This window comes from Eumetopias jubatus, unplaced genomic scaffold (genome assembly GCF_037043125.1).
Source record: "Eumetopias jubatus isolate StellerSeaLion01/CBP00866 unplaced genomic scaffold, mEumJub1_p1.0 scaffold_7, whole genome shotgun sequence".
Classification (NCBI taxonomy): Eukaryota; Metazoa; Chordata; class Mammalia; order Carnivora; family Otariidae; genus Eumetopias; species Eumetopias jubatus.
The window spans coordinates 33,037,556-33,055,832 of NW_028274813.1; the positions used below are offsets into that span (position 1 = coordinate 33,037,556).

General features: G+C 35.9%; 1 protein-coding gene across 3 annotated transcripts in view; it reads right to left on the minus strand.

The window, feature by feature from the left end:
- Positions 1-18,277, minus strand: part of RAD51B (RAD51 paralog B) — a 567,235-nt gene that overhangs the window by 514,900 nt on the left and 34,058 nt on the right. For all 3 annotated transcript variants that reach the window (XM_028122766.2, XM_028122656.2, XM_028122716.2), the window contains exons 6-7: positions 11,810-11,929; positions 10,575-10,758 (exon numbers count right to left, since the gene is read on the minus strand). In XM_028122766.2, coding sequence (XP_027978567.1) covers positions 10,575-10,758; positions 11,810-11,929 — 304 coding nt within the window. The remainder of the gene's footprint in view (positions 1-10,574; positions 10,759-11,809; positions 11,930-18,277) is intronic.

The following is an 18,277-nucleotide window of genomic DNA, read 5'->3' on the forward strand; positions in this document are numbered from 1 at the left end:
AGATTATTTATATTGCAAGCAATAACTTGATTTAGCAAATTATCATCTATCAGAGTAATTAATTTGAATAGTACTGTGTTGTTTGTAAATGCAACCCATTTTTATGGTTTCATAGTGTGATTTGATATAGTTATTAGCTTGTTTTATAATTCTATTTCTATGACATTAAAATAAAACTGAAGCCAATAATGGGAGTTCATGAGACTATTACTTGCATTTAAAATTGAGTCAATGCCTTAAACTAGTTTGAGGAAATACTGCTTTTATGAGTAGACTACTCTATTCCCTTCCTCCTAATTCCATAAATTTCTGGACTTGTGGTAGCACCAGCCCTGGGTGCTTAGCCTAGGGAGAAGGGAGAAGGGTCCATCCAGATCAGGGGTTGACAAACTATGGCCCATGGGTCAAATCTGGCCCTCCATCTGTTTTTATAATCAAAGTTTTATTGAAACACAACCATACCCATTTGTTTGCAAATGGTTTATGGATACTTCCAAGCTATAATGGCAGAGCCGAATAGTTGCCACAGAGACAGTACAGTCCACAAAGCATAAAATATTACTATCTGGCCCTTTACAGAAAAAATATGCTGACCAGTGGCCCACAAGAACTAACAGGGCAAAATGAGAATGGGCCCACTGGCATTTGAAAGTCCTAGAGCAAGCAAATGGGAAACAAAGTATTACTGTTTCTGGAAGAGAGAAAGTAAGAGTCTCTCATCTGTAAAATGAAAGTGTTAAATATTAGTTATAAGCTTACAGCATTTTTCAACTGATCATTTGTTAAACTGTATGTGAGGCTCTGTGCTAAGTATTTAATTTAATTCAAAAGAACAACCAGTTTCTATCATCAGGGGAAACTTTTTTTTTTAAGTATCATCCCCAAAGTTTTTTTTTTAAAAGTTTATTTAAGTAATCTCTACCCCCAACATGGGGCTCAAACTCACAACCCTGAGATCAAGAGTCTCATGCTCCTCTGACTGAGCCAGCCAGGTGCCCCATCCTCTAAATTTCTAAGGATCTATTGAAGACTATCACTATATCACTGTTTTAAAGTTGGGCATGTCCCCCTGGGAAACTGAAAGACGTAAAAGTTACAGTTATACAGGTAGTAAATGGAGGAGTCTAAACTCTAACCAGGTCCATTTGACTCCAAACCCCATGCTAAAAACTACTGTAAACTACAATTCTTCTAATATTGTAAAAGTTTGTGAGGAGAAAAATTCTTCTCACCCAAAATCCTCCAGCAAATAAAAACTATCTTTGAGGTAAGTTTTGGCACAATTTGATTTTTCAGAGACAGCCTCCACAGACATTTAAAAAAATAAGGCATTAAAAACTGTGTGTGTGTGGAGGGGAGGGGTGTATCTCCTCTACTTTCTTACCTGAAATTCTGTGAACCAGAGCACTGGCTGCCACTACTGATCACGCACCAAATCAAAATTTACCCCTAATGTGTCTTTATTAAGGTATATAGAAGTCTACTCTCCTAATGCTTTATATACATTTAAAAACATATATAAAATATAAGTTTTAGAGGTAAAAAGTAAATATGGATTTTCCAATTTTTTTTTTTAAGATTTTATTTATTTGACAGAGAGAGACACAGTGAGAGAGGGAACACAAGCAGGGGGAGTGGGAGAGAGAGAAGCAGGCTTCCCGCAGAGCAAGGAGCCCAACCCGACACGGGGCTGGACCCCAGGACCCTGGGATCATGACCTGAGTAGAAGGCAGACGCTTAACGACTGAGCCATCCAAGTGCCCCTGCTTCCAATGTTTTATTCCAATATCTCAATTTATCATCTTATGTCCACCATATGAACACCCTGCTTTGGAGATCGGTGAAGAAGATAATGCTTTCCCTTCGGCAAGTAGAGATAAGACTTGAAATGCAAATGAACCATAGGACCTAAGATGTTGGTGAAAATAAATTTGCTGAAATGGTGTAAATGATTTGTTTCTTGTTAGAGGAAAAGAGCTAGAATATAGGACTGCACCACAGTGTGGTGGTTGTTGGAATTTGCAGAAGTGTAATTGGCAGCAAAAATCCAACTTGGTGATTCCATCAAACTTGTCTCTACTGCATATTCTCTGAGCAATTGTTTATGTCTCTCATAACAGTATCAATAAATTAGATGGTTATGGACACTATGTATTTTTTTAATATTGGGTTTCCTAGGTTGCCATATTATAAAATAAATGCTTCCTAATTTAAATACACTTAGCACAGTACAAGTTTATCCCTTTTCAAGACTGCAAGACTACCCATATTGGAGCAAATAGTCTTCTTCTGTAGACAATTAAATAAATGGATCTAGTCAAATACATCTAACTTGTACACAGGATTGAGGCATCCCAGTAATATCAAGGGGATGAACGTTAATGTTATTCTCTATTACCTAAACTTTTAGAGGAATCATGTCTATGAAGTCCCAAGAAATTAAATAATTATGGAAACATTTCAATTAAGTAGTAAAAATAGACCATGTGTCTATTGAAAACTTGTATCTGCTACCATTTTGTTTTAAGACAGAAACATGAGAGGCACCTGGGTGGCTCAGCCGATTAAGCGTCTGTCTCTTGATTTTGGCTCAGGTCATGATCTCAGGGTTGTGAGATCGAGTCCATGTCAGGCTCTGTGCTGGGTGTGGAGCCTGCATTTAGGATTGTCTCTCTCCCTCTCCATCTGCCTCTTCCACCTTCTCCCTCTCTTAAAAAGTAAACAAACAAAAAATAAGACAAGAATATGAACTGAAGCTTAAAATATAATGATATACTTTATTAGTGTCCCAAATATGGTGAAACGGATCAAATACCTCACAAACGTCATAAAAAAGAAAGCTGTATAGGTATAAGGTCCTTAGTGCAATGAATCATAAAAAGCTTTAAAAAGATGTTAGTATAACAAAATGTCAGAGGGGGAAATGGCCCTGCCTTGGTTTGCAGCTTACACATGCTCTGGATATTCTCCTAAGTTACTACCTGAACATCTTAAAACTTGGAAGAGGATCGAGTCACCCATGGCCACCAAATGTCAGAACTTTAACACCCTTGGGGGCCCTAAAAGTCCCTAAAATTTAGAATTTTACGTGCTATATACTACTCCTTCTTCATCCCATTAAAGAAAAAAAAAGTTAGTGAAGTGTATATCCTATATAAACTATTCCAAAGAGCTTCTTTTTGTGGCTTTCCACAGAACTAATAAAATATCTAGATCTAAATCTCAATTGAAATCATAATAACTTGTTATACAACACTAATGAAAAAAGAACAAAAGAAGACCTTGAGAGGTCAGTTTTTCTTCAACCCTGAGGGAGGACGTTTCTTCTTACATCCTTACAAATCAATAAATTATCTCCAGAAAGAAGGCATGAATTTAAAATACAAGTTACTGATTTAACTTTTGAGGTTAAAACTATCTGAACTCAAACTGAGACATTTCAGCTTTTTAGAAATTTGCCTCCGCATTTTCATTAAGGATTACTATATTTCCAGCAATCATTAATGTGCTGGCAGTATTCAAAAACTGTCTAAGTATAATTAACTTTATAGACAAAGGTATTAGTTAAAAAAAAAAAGGAAACATGTTTCAGAAAGAAGAATTAGCAAGAGGCTAAGGATTGGGTTATGGTTCTTACCTATAAGTCTTCAGCAACTTGCTCCTATAACTCAACTGGAAAAAACCTACAAAACTGATTTTGAGGCTAGTATAATACAACATAAAATAAAACTTCAACAACTTGATATTGTCCCATAAATTCTGAAGACAACAGCAATTTTTTAAAAAGAAGGCTGCTAGACCAAACTTGAACTGCTGAAATAAAGTTAACTGATCTTTTTTTTAAGTTAAACACACTTGGTAATTCTCTTTTCCTTGAGGTTACAGAAAGTTAATATCAAAGAAGAAAGTTCTGAATCATAAGAGATCCTCTAGTGTAAGTGCTTCATTTGCTTTTTGTTGTTTCTTGAGGAAAAATTAACATATAATTTTAAAAACACGCCCTGTTTGGGTGTACAGTTCTGAGTTTCAAAGAACTTACACACTCACGTAGCCACACCACGATCAATACATTGACCATTCCCATCATGCCAAAAAGTTTCCTCATACCCACTCGTAGTCAATCTCCTCACCTTCCCACTCGGAGCCCCTGAAACCACAAACCTGATTCTCACTTCCATGACTTTGCCCTTTGCAGAATGTCATAAAACAAATCATAAAATGTAGCCATTTGAGTCTGGCTTCTTTCATTTAATACAATGCTTTTGAGACTCATCCCTGTTGTTTATATCAGTAGTTTGTTCCTTCTTATTGCTGAGTGGTATTCTGCTATAGGAATATTCCATTACTTGAATATGAATTTCTTTATTCATTCACCAGCTGATAAATATTCACGTTGTTTGTGGTATTTGGTGATAGTGAATAAAAGTACTAAAAACATTTTCATACAGATTTTTGCAGGAATATAATTTCTGAGCATTAAAAAAAAAATACCTAGGAGAGACTGCTGAGTCACATAATTGAAATGTTTAACTGTACAAAAAACTGCCAAAGTGTTTTCCAGAGTGGCTACACCATTCAGCATTTCCATCAGCACGGATGAGAGTTGGAGCTGCTCCACCCCCTCATCAGCATCTGGCATAGTTAGGGTTTTGGTTTTGGTTTCTGAACAATTCTAATAGGTGTATAACAGTATTTCGTTATGATTTTAATTTGCATTTCCCTAACAACTAATGATTGAGCATATTTTTATGTGCTTATTTGCCATCTGTATATCTTCTTTGAAGTGTTTATTCACATCTTTTGCCCATTTAAAACATTAGACTGTTACTGAATTTTCATAGTTCTTATATTTCTAGTAAACAGTACTTTAACATATAAGTTATATAAATATTAACTGCCACTCTGTGGCTTGTCTCTTCATTTTCTTAAGAGTATCTGCAAAGAGTAGAAGTGTTAATTTATTTTACAGTTCCTGTTTTTGTATCACTAAGAAATCTCTGCCTTGCTCAAAGTGACAAAGATTTTCTCCTGTGTTTTCTTCTAGAAGTTTTATAGTTTTAGGTTTTATGTTATAGTGGATGATCCATTTGGAATCAGGTTTGTGCAATGTGTGAAGAATTGGTCAAGGTTTGTTTCTTACAAATAGATATCCAATTGTTCTAGCACCATTTGTTGAAAAACTATCCCTTTTCCATTAAATTACCTTACCTTCTTTGTTCAAAATTAACTGACCATAATCCATTTATTTTCTGGACTCTCTGTTCCACTGACCTGGGAATCTACCTTATCACCAATATAACACTGTTTTAATTACTGTGGCTTTCTAGTAAGTCTTGAATTCAGAGAGTAGAAGTCCTCTATATTTCCCTTTTTATAAACTTTTGGCTATTCTCAGTCTTCTGCTTTTCCACATAAATTTGACAACTGCCTTGTTGATTTCTACCAAAAAGCCTACCGGGATTTTCATTGGGATGTGTGTTAAATACAAAGAGCCATTTGGAAAGAAATGACATCTTGACAATATTGAATCTTCAATTCATAAGCATGATATGTTTCCATTTATCTAGGTCTTCTTTGATTTCTCTCATCAATGTTCTGTAGTTTTCAGCATAAAAATATTAGATATATTTTGTCTTATTTATCACTAAGTATTTCATGTTCTTGGTGCTCTTATAAAAGGCACACGTTTTCAATTTCAATTTCCAATTGTTCATTACTAGCATATAGAAAAGCAAGTGATTTCTGTATAACCCATATCCTGCAACCATGCTAAAATCACTTGTTAGATCTAGTAGCTTTCTTTTTTGTGTAGAATCTTTGGGTTTTCTACTAAAATTATATGATCTATGAACAAAGACAGTCTTATTTCTTCTTTCCTAACTGGAATATACTTAAATTATTTTTCTTGCCATATTATGCTAGCTAGGATCTACAGCACATTGCTGATTAGAAATAGTAATAGTGGGCTATCTTATCCTTGCTCCCAATCTTAGGATAGATACAGAAAGACTGTATTTTACCACAAAGTATAAGTTAGGTATGATGTTAGCTGAAAGGTTTTGTAGATGCCCTTTATCAAGCTGAGAAAGTTCCCATCTACTCCTGCTTTGTTGAGAGTTTTCATCATGAACAGCTGATGAATTTTGTTGACTGCTTTTCTTTCCTGCATCTACTGAGATCGTTTTTTTTAAATATGTTGATGTGATAGATTTTATATTATAATGTTGCATTCAAAATCTACCTTGCATTCCTGAAAGCTCCACTCAGTCCCTTCTTATTTATTGCTGGATTTAATTTCCTAATACTTTGTTAAGGATTTCTGTGTTTATGTTTATAATGGACATTGGTCTATAGTTTTCTTGTAAATTTTTAGGAAGACTTGTATAGAATTGATATTTCTCCTTTAAATGTTTGGTAGATATTACCAGTAAAACCTTTTGGACCTAGAGTTTTCTTTGTGAGATTTTTAACTACAAATTCAATTTTTTAACAGATACAGGATGATTTAAGTTATCTATTTCTTTCTCAGTAAGTAGTTTGTGTCTTTCAAAGCATTTGCTCATTTCATCTCAGTTATCAAACTTAATGGAATAAAGCTATTCATAACATTCTCTTATTATTGTTTAATGTCTACAGGATCTATAGGGATATCCCCTCTTTTTTTTTTTTAAGATTTTATTTATTTGGCAGAGAGAGAGAGACAGTGAGAGAGGGAACACAAGCAGGGGGAGTGGGAGAGGGAGAAGCAGGTTCTCCGCCGAGCAGGGAGCCCGATGCGGGGTTCGATCCCAGGACCCTGGGATCATGACCTGAGCCAAAGGCAGACGCTAAACTACTGAGCCACCCAGGCACCCCTCCCCTCTTTCATTCTTCATATTACTAATTTGTTTTTTCTTTTTCTCTTGGTCAATTTGCATAAAGTTTTATCAATTTTATTGGTCTTCTCAAAACACTAGCATTTTATTTCATTGATTTTTTCTCTATTGGTTTTGTTTTCAATTATATTGATTTCTGCTCTTTATTATTTCCTTCCTTCTGTTTATGTTGGGTTTAATTTATTCTTCTTTTTCTATTTCTTACAAGCTTAGATATTGATTTGTAACCTTTCTTTCTCATATAAGCATTTAATTGTATAAATTTCCCTGTAAGCACTGACTTAGCCACATTTCACAAATTTTGATACGTTGTATTTTCATTTTGATTTACTTGAAAATATTTTCTAAGTTCTCTTATGATTTATTCTTTGACACATACGTTATTTAGAAGTGTTTTGCTTAATTACCAAATATTTGGGGATTTTCCAGATATGTTTGTATTAATGATTTCTAATTTATTCTTCCTGTGGGTCAAAAAACATACACTGTACCATTTCAACCTTTTAAATCTGTTTAGTTTTATTTTATGGCCCAGAATACTGTCTATCTTCGTGAATATCTCATGTGTACCTGAATGAAATGTACATTCTGTAAGCAGTGAGTGGAATGTTTTGTAAATGTCAATTAGCTCAAGTTGGTTATGTTATTCAGGTCTTCTGACTCTCTGGATTTAATTTGCTAACACTTTGTCTATTTTATCAATCACTGAGAGAGAAGACTGAAATCTTCATGCATGCATGCAGGCATCCTTGCATACAAACATTTACAAATATATACAATGTGACAATCAAAATTAAGTATAGATTATACTTTTAGCTTTTCCCTACTTATTAAAAGTATTGCATGTTCACTGAAAAGAAATTTTAAAATTCAATAAAGTACTCATCCCACCACCTAAGGTGATTTTACTCTTTACTCTTATTTGAATGAAATGATATCTGGAGTGTCAAAGTACCAGACATGGTCCTGGCCCTATCCACCATCTCAGATCCACCACCAGAGGGCAGGGTGGAATGCTTGGCTTCCTGCCCACTCCTCAGAGGCCATCAGACATTCATTTATCATAGTTCTACTAAACTGAAATAGAATCTTTTCTACTTCCTGGCTTTCTGATACTATATAGATCTACAGATCTGATATATATAGATCTCTGAAGACTTTTCCAAGCTTAAGAATCTTAAGAATTCTTTTTCTTCCTATAAGATGCCAGGGTAATCTGAGTATAGCTCCTATATGATAAGACATTCTGCTATCTAATATTGTATTTTATTACTATTAGAAATAATAAACAATATTAAAGATAGGATCAAAATAAGGCTAAAAGCAAATATTAAATATTTAAGTATAATACCAATATATATAAGATTAACTCAAGTCCAAAGAGAAAAGGAATATCTGCAATTCATACATTTGAAAATATTTACTAATTGTGCGTTAAGCACTGTTCCTCCTGCTGAGAATAAAGTAGTGAAGAAAGTAGACAGTCCCCGTGACCACTCTACAGGGTGGAGGAGATACACACACAATCAACATAAATATATAACATGCTAGAAGGTGAAAACTGTAACTAAGAAACATAAAGCATAATAAGGGAGATGGGTAGGCAGGGAGTGTGGTTAATACTTACATGGTCAGGAAAGTCCCCATTAATAAGATGACAGGAGAGAAGAAATCATATGGATATTCAGAGGGGGAAATATTCCAGACTGAGGAATAACAAACACTTCTCGAGGCAGGAATGGTTGTTGGAAGGTTTGAGGAACTATAAAGAGGCATATGGTCTGTGATTTTGAAAGGGATAATAAATTAGAAAGTGACATATTGTTTTCAGCTAGCTAGTTCCATGTGGAGTCACCTATTCAAAGTACAGCTTAAAAACCTAAAAGTTCATGATTTTTCATTTAAATGAGGTAATTAGGCTAGGAAAATTCCCACACTTCCTAAAGGAAGTATTTTTCAAAATCCTTCTTTTTTTTTTTTTTAAAGATTTTATTTATTTGAGAGAGAGAGAATGAGAGAGAGAGCACATGAGAGGGGGGAGGGTCAGAGGGAGAAGGAGACTCCCCGCTGAGCAGGGAGCCCGATGCGGGACTCGATCCAGGGACTCCAGGATCATGACCTGAGCCGAAGGCAGTCGCCCAACCAACTGAGCCACCCAGGTGCCCCAAAATCCTTCTAAAACCAATACTAACTTGTCACAAAAACCACTACAATCCTGTGTTACAGAAGTGCATGTTATATTCTGCATTTATCTCTAAAGAGAAAAGCAAAGGCAAAGACAGAGAGATATGGAAATAATAAGAAATAATAAGTACCTATTCTTTCAGAGGGCACTAATAAAAACAAAGAAAAGCAGAGCCCTTTTCTCACTCAGGAAAATAACTTACCTCAGAAAAAAAATGAAAACATTAGCCTACAATTACTACTTAAAAGCAAATAAATACAACTTTTAAAAAGTGAATTTTCATATTTTATATAGGATTAAGTCAAGCAACCACTATGAATTAATAAAATAAGTATACATCCTTAGCTTTTCCATTTAATCAAGTAACCCTACAAAATATTTTTAAATTCCCTTGGCCAGGGAAAACATGAATTTGGATTTATCATTTTAACCAACTACAATAAAATTTAAAAGATGAGCATCATCCGGGATAAACTTTACAGCCCTTGACTTCACCAGGAATTACATCATGTAATCCAAAATACGAATTAAAAAGCCATTAAGAAATTTAGACCTTTTTATATGTCACATTTTCTCCTTTGACTTCTTGCTTGGGTTTATAAATCTCAAAGGCTGTGTGGTAGTTTACCATCTTGGTACATATTACAAAGATCCAAGCTTTTAATTTTCCAAACACGAATCTAAAAATTATAAAATCATAACTAAATCTTACCTCAGTTTAAGGAATTGTCTTATTTTCTGTTGAGATGATGTCTGGCTAAAATTGAAAAGCCTGACAATACTAAATGTTGCTGGGGCTGCAGAATAAGCAGCTCTCCTATGCACTGCTACTGGGAAAGCAAACAGTACACACTTACACCTTGTAGCTTAACCACCGCAAACCCTTGCAAGATACCCACATCTTCAGATTTACTCATCACAATCCCCACTATGGAAAGTGGGGTCAACAGTAATCTCTCAAGGTCTCCTTACTGACACTTTCATCACTATCACTCCCAATACTTTAAAATGTGATAGTCAACCTCTGGCCATTTGGAGCAAACCAAATCCTACAGAGTACAAGACAGCACCGAACATTATAACATAATATCTAAATCTAAAATATTTATAAAACTGACAAATATTGCCATAAAAGGAACTACAGAAATAGACCTAGGCAATTTCATGTAGTTTTAGTAGTTAATGTTTACCTCGATGTGACAAAAGTAATACAAAACATACACAGAGAGTCAACAAGTCAACAATGAGATTGAGAAAAGGACTGACCACATAGGAACTTTTACAAACAACATTTAAATCTGCTCCAGACGCCTACTGTGAAAAAGATAATCTCAACAGATGAACAAACTTAAGAAGATGGTGATATTTATTATAGCAATTAGACCATGCTACCTTTAACACATCATCTGTTTTACATTTTCTTCTAATTATATTAGTTGATATTTTAAGTCAGTGAACGTAACATAAAAGAAAACAAAGAAAAAGAAAAAAAGAGAGAAAAAGAAAAAACTTACCGGGATTGAAAATTCCTCAGCCAAATACTTCAAGGAGGCCGCTTCTCTTGCCAAGAACTTGTTTCTTTCTCTCATGTTGCCCTGAAGTTGTGTATCAAACTCCTTTCTTACCACAGAAGCAACAGAGTCAATAATTACAAGTTTAACTCCCTTTGAAATAATTTCTTCTTCCAAAGATTCAATCCTGTAAAAGCAGAATTTGCAAAATAGTAGATAAATTTAAGATATAATATAAAACAGGGTATTGCAAAGATTAACCAACTTAAAAACAATGACAACAAATTGTTCTTTCCTAAGTTACAGTAATGACTGCAAGTATTCAATAATCATAACTTATTTCCAGCTCTTCTATACATATAGCACTCTTTTGAAAATGCACCAACATGTTTTCATTTAGTTTCATTCTCTGGCTCTCCTACGATACTACTAATTTTAGGATAAAACTGCTTATCATAGCCCATCTCCAAAATGGCCCCCATTTACTCCCACCTTGTATTGATAGACAGCCTTGTGCAGTCCCCTCCCACATTTACCAGGGTTGGTCTACATGACCAACTGCATATGACAAAATGATGGTATATCACTTCTAAGGGTAAGTTATAAAAGACTACAGGTGCCATCTTGGGCTCTCTCTCACATGCCCACTCAGATCCCTCTCTCTGGGGGAGACAGGTTGCCATGTTGTTAACAGCCCTATGGAGAGGCCCACATGGTAAGGAACAAAGGCCTCTAGCCAACAGCCAGCAAGGAAGGGCGGCCTTCCAGCAACTACACAAGTAACCTTGGAATTCTCCAAGATTCTCCAGTCCTCTTTGAGCCTTGAGATGACCACAGCCCTGGCCAACAGCTTGACTGCAACCTCTCCTGAAACCCCAAGCCAGAAACACAGCTAAACCACTCCCAGATATCTAAGCCTCTGCTACTACGTGAGATAATACATGTTTGCTGTTTTACGCTGCTGAATTTGGGGGATAACCTGTCAATGGAACAATAGATAATTAATATACCACTTAAATAATTAATTAAATCTAAAACATTTCACTCATTCAATTTGTTTTCATTTTTAAAGAAATACTTCATCCAATAGACTGTAGCAAATAAAGAACACTGAAATAATTACTTCCCATAACCCTAACACATATGTAGAGACTTTTTTTTCACTCAACTGAGAACATAAAAAACAAAAAATAAATCTTCAAAGTATTTCTAACATACCAAAATCTAAAGCAGCATACCTTTGCAGAACTTCATCACAGCTGAGTTCCCGATAAAGATGAACCTTACTGCTTGTCAAAAGTAATTTTTCTTCAGTATTAAAATATCTGGGAAAACGAGATTCTGCTATCTCAACCAGTCTGTAGGGAAGAAAAATAGCACAAGTGAAAATAGGTAATGATATTTAAGGCCATAATGCTGAACTTCTGAATTTTACTTAGGAAATTCATAAGCCACAAGTAACACCAGAACAAAAATAGAGCAGGTATAAGCAAAACAAGCCTTCCTTTATAAGCACTAAAAGAGGTTAGCAGTCACAGCATGAGACCAGCAAGGGCTTTCAGATCTCATCTAAGGTTAAGTAAGTAACAATGTCTCTGAAGTTTATCTTCATAGGAATAGATATATCTTTTAATAAGTGATAGTTTGGCTAGCAGCTATAAGATTTGTTTAGTAAATAAGAAAAATTATTTCATCATCATGAATGAAAGAAATATATTTGAACAAATATATATTATCATTCTAACAAATATCAGTAAGTCTCCATGTCTCAGAACAGAAAAATATGCTTTCTCAATTAAAAATATATACAAAATAAATATATCTAATAGCTTCTTGGTAAACAGGAAATTATATTCTAAACAAATGGATATTGTCTAATATTCCCTTAGTAGAGAAAAAAGGATTTTCTACATTATGAACTAAAAGCCAGATCTAATGCATGGGGTAGGCCAAGTGTACGAGAGTGACAAGGCCAAACAAATGCAAATATCATTAATCGCTTAAGACATGGAGCTCAGTACCAGGAAATTCAAATATTTCTGGTTAAAAATATAAAAGTGTAAATCTTTGAGTATAACCGTCTCCTATTTAAAATAATACTTTATCAGCCTGATACTTAACCATCCAAGGATGACTGCCAGGAAGGACTATAAACACAAAAATCACCCTACACTTTATGTTCCATTTAAAGACACCAAAGTACAAAGAACAGTGTTTTCATTTCTAGATAGTTAATGAGTCCCAAGAAGAGGCTAGAACTTTAAAGAGATAAAATAAATTCCTCACATATATTATAATCAGAATGAAAAAGAAAAATCTAAAATAGAGAAAGGGAGAAAACTGGTCAATAATAGTTTTTAAAGTATATTTTGAACAATTTAAAAAAAGGCATCATTAGGTTGAACAGGAAAAGGAAAAATTACTTTACTAAAAGATGTGTAAAGACTGAGAACAAAATGGATCAAATGAGCATTCAGGGAAGTGCATGAGAGAGACAGGGTGGAATAAAGGAGGAAATGAGGTAAGCGATGAAAGCAGGAAAAAATGAGACAACAACTGGCACAGACAGGACAGGCACACCTAAGGATTTGAGGAAAATGTGTAAATTTCTTGTTAGGGCAACTATTTGCCGAGTTTGGGGCTGGTCAGAGAAGTCAGCTAAAAGCTCTGACACTTGGGACCCACTGATTTTTAATAAGATAGGTATGGCAACATCTGCCAGAAACATGAAGTTTTTCAAAATTGGATGCCTGGTTGATTAGGTACTGAATACTCATCTCAATCAGTGAGTAGCTAACTCATCAGCAACAACAAATGACAGACAATAATAATTTTCTGCCTTCAACCCTTGGCTGAATTTCAACTGGTGCCTCGAGTGGTAAAAAGCTCTGGAACTTATTACTGCTCTCTCATTCAATTAAGGCCCCTCAGAAGGAAGGTGGTCAATGTATGGACACAAAGTGACTTTATCCACAGTTACCATGTGAAATAACTGTATCAAATGATTATTTACATACCAGTATGCTATAATTTTCTATAATCAGTTTCTCCTAGTATTTTTATTTTAGAAAAGATATCTAAAAATATATATAAATCAAAAACCAAATACAAATGTAGTATCTATATGCCTCACATTAATTATAGCAATTTCTTGTGACAATCTTCATCACAAAGAGCTTTCCTGGCTAGAGTAACAACAGAAAAGATCCTATTTTTTGCTCCCAGACATTAATTACATAAAATTTGAAAGCAATGCCATCTAGCGGATGTCTTTTTCATAAAAAGTATTCTTTTCACGTATGCACTTAAGTTTCATTCATTCAAAACATATTTATTGAGGGGCGCTTGGGTGGCTCAGTTGGTTAGGCATCCAATTCTTGGTTTTGGCTCAGGTCACGATCTCATGGTTGTGGGATCAAGCCCCGTGTCAGGCTCTGTGCTCAGTGTGGAGTCTGCTTCAGATTCTCTCTCCCTCTCCCTCTCACTCACTCTCTCTCTCTCTCGAATAAATAAATACTTTTTTTAAAAAGCATATTTACTTAAGACCTATATGCCAGGCACCATTCTAGGTGCTAAGGATGGGACAATGGACAACAACAACAAAAACAAAAAAAAAACTTTCCTCATGGAACTTACAGTTTACTGAGAGAGACAAATACATATTATATACATCAGGTAATAAGTGCTCTAAAGAAAAATAAACCAGAATGAGGGAACAGATTGTGAAAGATGGAAGCAAGTACTATTTTATGTAAAGTGGTCTGGGAAAGCCTCTTTAATAAGGTGAATTTGAACAATGGTTTAAGGGAGATGAGAAAATGAACAATTTGATATCCAGTGGAAGAGTGCATAGGAAAAGAGGATTATATATAACAAGTGCCTAGGGTGATCGAGGAATAACAAACAAGGAGGCTAATGTAGCTGGAACACAGGAAACAAGGAGAATAAAAGGAAATAAGGTCAGGGCACCTGGGTGGCTCAGTTGGTTAAGCGTCTGCCTGCAGCTGAGGTCATGATCCCAGTGTCCTGGGATGAAGTCCTGCATCGGGCTCCCTGCTCAACCGGGGAGCCTGCTTCCCCCTCTGCATCTGCCCCTCCCCCCTCCTTATGCTTCCTCTCGCTCTCTCTCAAATAAAAATCTTTTTCAAAAGTTAATTAATTAACTGAAAAGGATATAAGGTCAGAGTCCTAGCCGGGGGCCAGGATTACACAAGATCCTTAGGTCTGTGGTATTTTATTTAGATAGATATTATTTAGTAAAATAAGAAATCTGGAAGCAGAACTGATATGATCTGACTTTTTTTTTTTTTTAAGAACCACTCTATCAGATTTGGAAAAGAGGCTATACATGGGGCACGGGTGAAAGCAAGACCAGCTAGTACCGTAGTCCAGATAGGAGATGATGGTGACTTGACCTGGAGAAGAGCTCAGCTGATTAGAAGTCACTGATATGAGGAATTCTTAATCTCAGGAAACAGACTGAGGGTTGCTGGAGTAGTGGGGGGTGGGAGGGATGGGGTGGCTGGGTGATAGACATTGGGGAGGGTATGTGCTATGGTGAGCACTGTGAACTGTGTAAGACTGTTGAATCACAGACCTGTACCTCTGAAACAAATAATACATTATATGTTAAAAAAAAAAAAAAGAAGAAGAAGGCGATAGCAGGAGGGGAAGAATGAAGGGGGGTAAATCGGAGGGGGAGAGGAACCATGAGAGATGATGGACTCTGAAAAACAAACTGAGGGTTCTAGAGGGGAGGGGGTTGGGGGGATGGGTTAGCCTGGGGATGGGTATTAAAGAGGGCACGTTCTGCGTGGAGCAGTGGGTGTTATACGCAAACAATGAATCATGGAACACTACATCAAAAACTAATGATGTAATGTATGGTGATTAACATAACATAATAATTTAAAAAATAAATAAATAAATAAATAAAAATAAAAATAGAAGTAACTGAACTCAAGGTATAGTTCAAAAGAGGAGCTGAAAGGATTTCTTGACTAATTGTATGAGCATCTGGAGGAATGGAATTACCATTCATTGAAGTGGAGAAGACTGGATTCGTTCCAGGTTTTTGTTATTAGTTCCCCCTGTTACTTCACAGCTTTTGTATAAAAGGGAAGTTAAATGCTTTACATTAGTGACCACATGACAATTTGAAACAAAACACATGCTTAAAAAAAAAAGTTTTCCAAAATTCTACTTGAAATATAGCATCATAAATGTGCTGAAATAGAAGTTTATGGTTTCTCAAAGCTTCTTGTACATATGCAATATTTTCCTGTTCATTAATTCAGTATGTATTTGTTCAGCACTGTGATATAAATACAACAATGTGAATCTATTAGTCCTTTACAGATTCCAGAAAATTCCAAAGTTTTGTTTTCATAGTAAGTACTTATGACTAATTTCATTTTCTATCTTAGAACCTCTTCAAGACCTCCCCACTAATTCACCTAGATTCACAAGTGATAAGGCAGCTAAAATTAGACTAAGGTGAAACCTACCCAGACTCATGAAACCATCTTAAAAAATGTCTCTCTGTCTCCACTATTATTTGCCCCCAGTTCAAAGATCCTGGATTCATGCCAACAAGCAAATAGGTAAATGGTCCTAAGACCATACTGGTAATTACCTTCCTAATGAGCCAACGTCATGGCTAGCCACTAAGACTACATGCCTCCCTCCTGATACACTGATTCAGAGTGACACTCTAAATAGTCGGGTAGGAATTGGAGGACACTGGCTGTGGGGTCCCTGGCACCTAGCAAGGTGACAGGCAGCTCCTCAGATCTATGCTTGGCCACTGCTTCCACACAGAAAAATACAACATACACCTCTCCTTTATACATGGAGCTATAATAGTTACAATTTTACATGTTTATGATTATTTAACATCTTCCTCCCCTGTTGAACTACATATTTCTTCCTAGTTTTCAGAGCTTTTCTGATTTCATGACAACTCAGGATTGTCCACTTCTACCTCCTAAATTCCCAATCCTATATTCCACCTCCCCAGGCCCCCACCTTCCAGAGTCCCGGGCCCCATCTCTTGTTTCAATCCCTCAGTTTGCCTCACATATATACCCACTTGCAGTTCTGAGACCCAGTTTTATCTTCCTTTATCCATTTTATTCCTCCCAAAATTGTATTTTGAAAACCTTTATTACTATTTACCATCCTTCCTTTTTTATTCTTAACCTCTGGTTCCATGTTTTCCTAATTACCTCCAATAGGGATAATACAGTATTCACTCAATTCACATATACTAGAATTCTCATGGTTGCCAAAATTTCTGTACAGGTCACTAGATTAATCTATTTATCCATATTCTCAAGGTATATATAAGCATAGAATGTTTAAGACCATTTCAGATCTTAAGCATAAGTCCAATAGGTTAAACAAATAAAAACGGACTCTTCTGAATCAATCAGAAAGGGGGACCCAGAACTCTTGCTTAGCATTCCCCTCTCCCCAAGGCAGTCCCTGAATACCTGAGGGTTTAGTATCAGACTCTACTATTATGTAATTATTAATCAGTTTGGAGATATAATTTCAGTCTAAGGTGAACAAGCATGCTTGATATACTACTTTAGATTATCTTCTCAAAGATATGTAAAAATGAACTAGTGTATTGCTTTAAAAAATATAACTAATTGGGGCACCTGGGTGGCACAGTTGGTTGAGTGACCAACTAACTCTTGGTTTCTTTTGGCTCAGGTCATGATCTCAGTAAAATCGAGCCCCACCACGATAGGTTCTGGTGCACAGTCCGCTTAGAACTCTCTCTCCCTCTCCCTCTCCCCCTCCCCACTGTGCCTGCACATACTCTGTCTCTTTGTCTCTCTAAAATAAATAATCTTTAAAAGTATATATCTAACTAATCTTTCCAAAGTGTTAAGTACCTCACCTGCAAGGTTTTCTTTTTTTTAATGCATTTTAAACTTAAGCAAGTTTTATTTACTCCTCCTTTGTTTCTCCCTCCTTGATAAAAAGGTATCTAGCAATTTATTATTAAAGTTAAAAATTAAGGGGCGCCTGGGTGGGTCAGTCGTTAAGCGTCTGCCTTCAGCTCAGGTCATGATCCCAGGGTCCTGGGATCAAGCCCCGAATCAGGCTCCCTGCTCAGCGGGAAGCATGCTTCTCCCTCTCCCACTCCCCCTGCTTGTGTTCCTGCTCTTGCTATCTCTCGCTCTGTGTCAAATAAATAAATAATCTTTAAAAAAAATAAAAATTATTTTCCACTTTTTATCACTTATCCTAAATTCTCTATATACAAATTGAGTTTTTTTTTCTTTTTTTAAGAGAGAGAGGATGGAGTGCGGGGAGGGTTAGAGGGAGAGAGAATCTTAAGTAGGCTTCATGCCCAGCATGGAGCTCAATGCAGGGCTCAATCTCACGACCCTGAGATCATGGATCATGACCTGAGCCAAAATCAAGAGTTGAACACTTAACTGACTAAGCCACTCAGGCGCCCCTTTATACAAATCCTTTAACCTTCCTCAGAATAATCCTTCAATTCATGCTCTCTATCGTGCTGATCAGATAGCTTGCTTGTAAGCACAAAATGAAGACACTGCTACATAAAGAAGCATACAGAAACCTAAAACATATTCTTCTTTGAGTCTCATGTTCATGCCTTTACCTCTTCTCTAAGTCCAGAAACAATCCCAGTGGGACAGACACTATTAATTACCTACCAATAC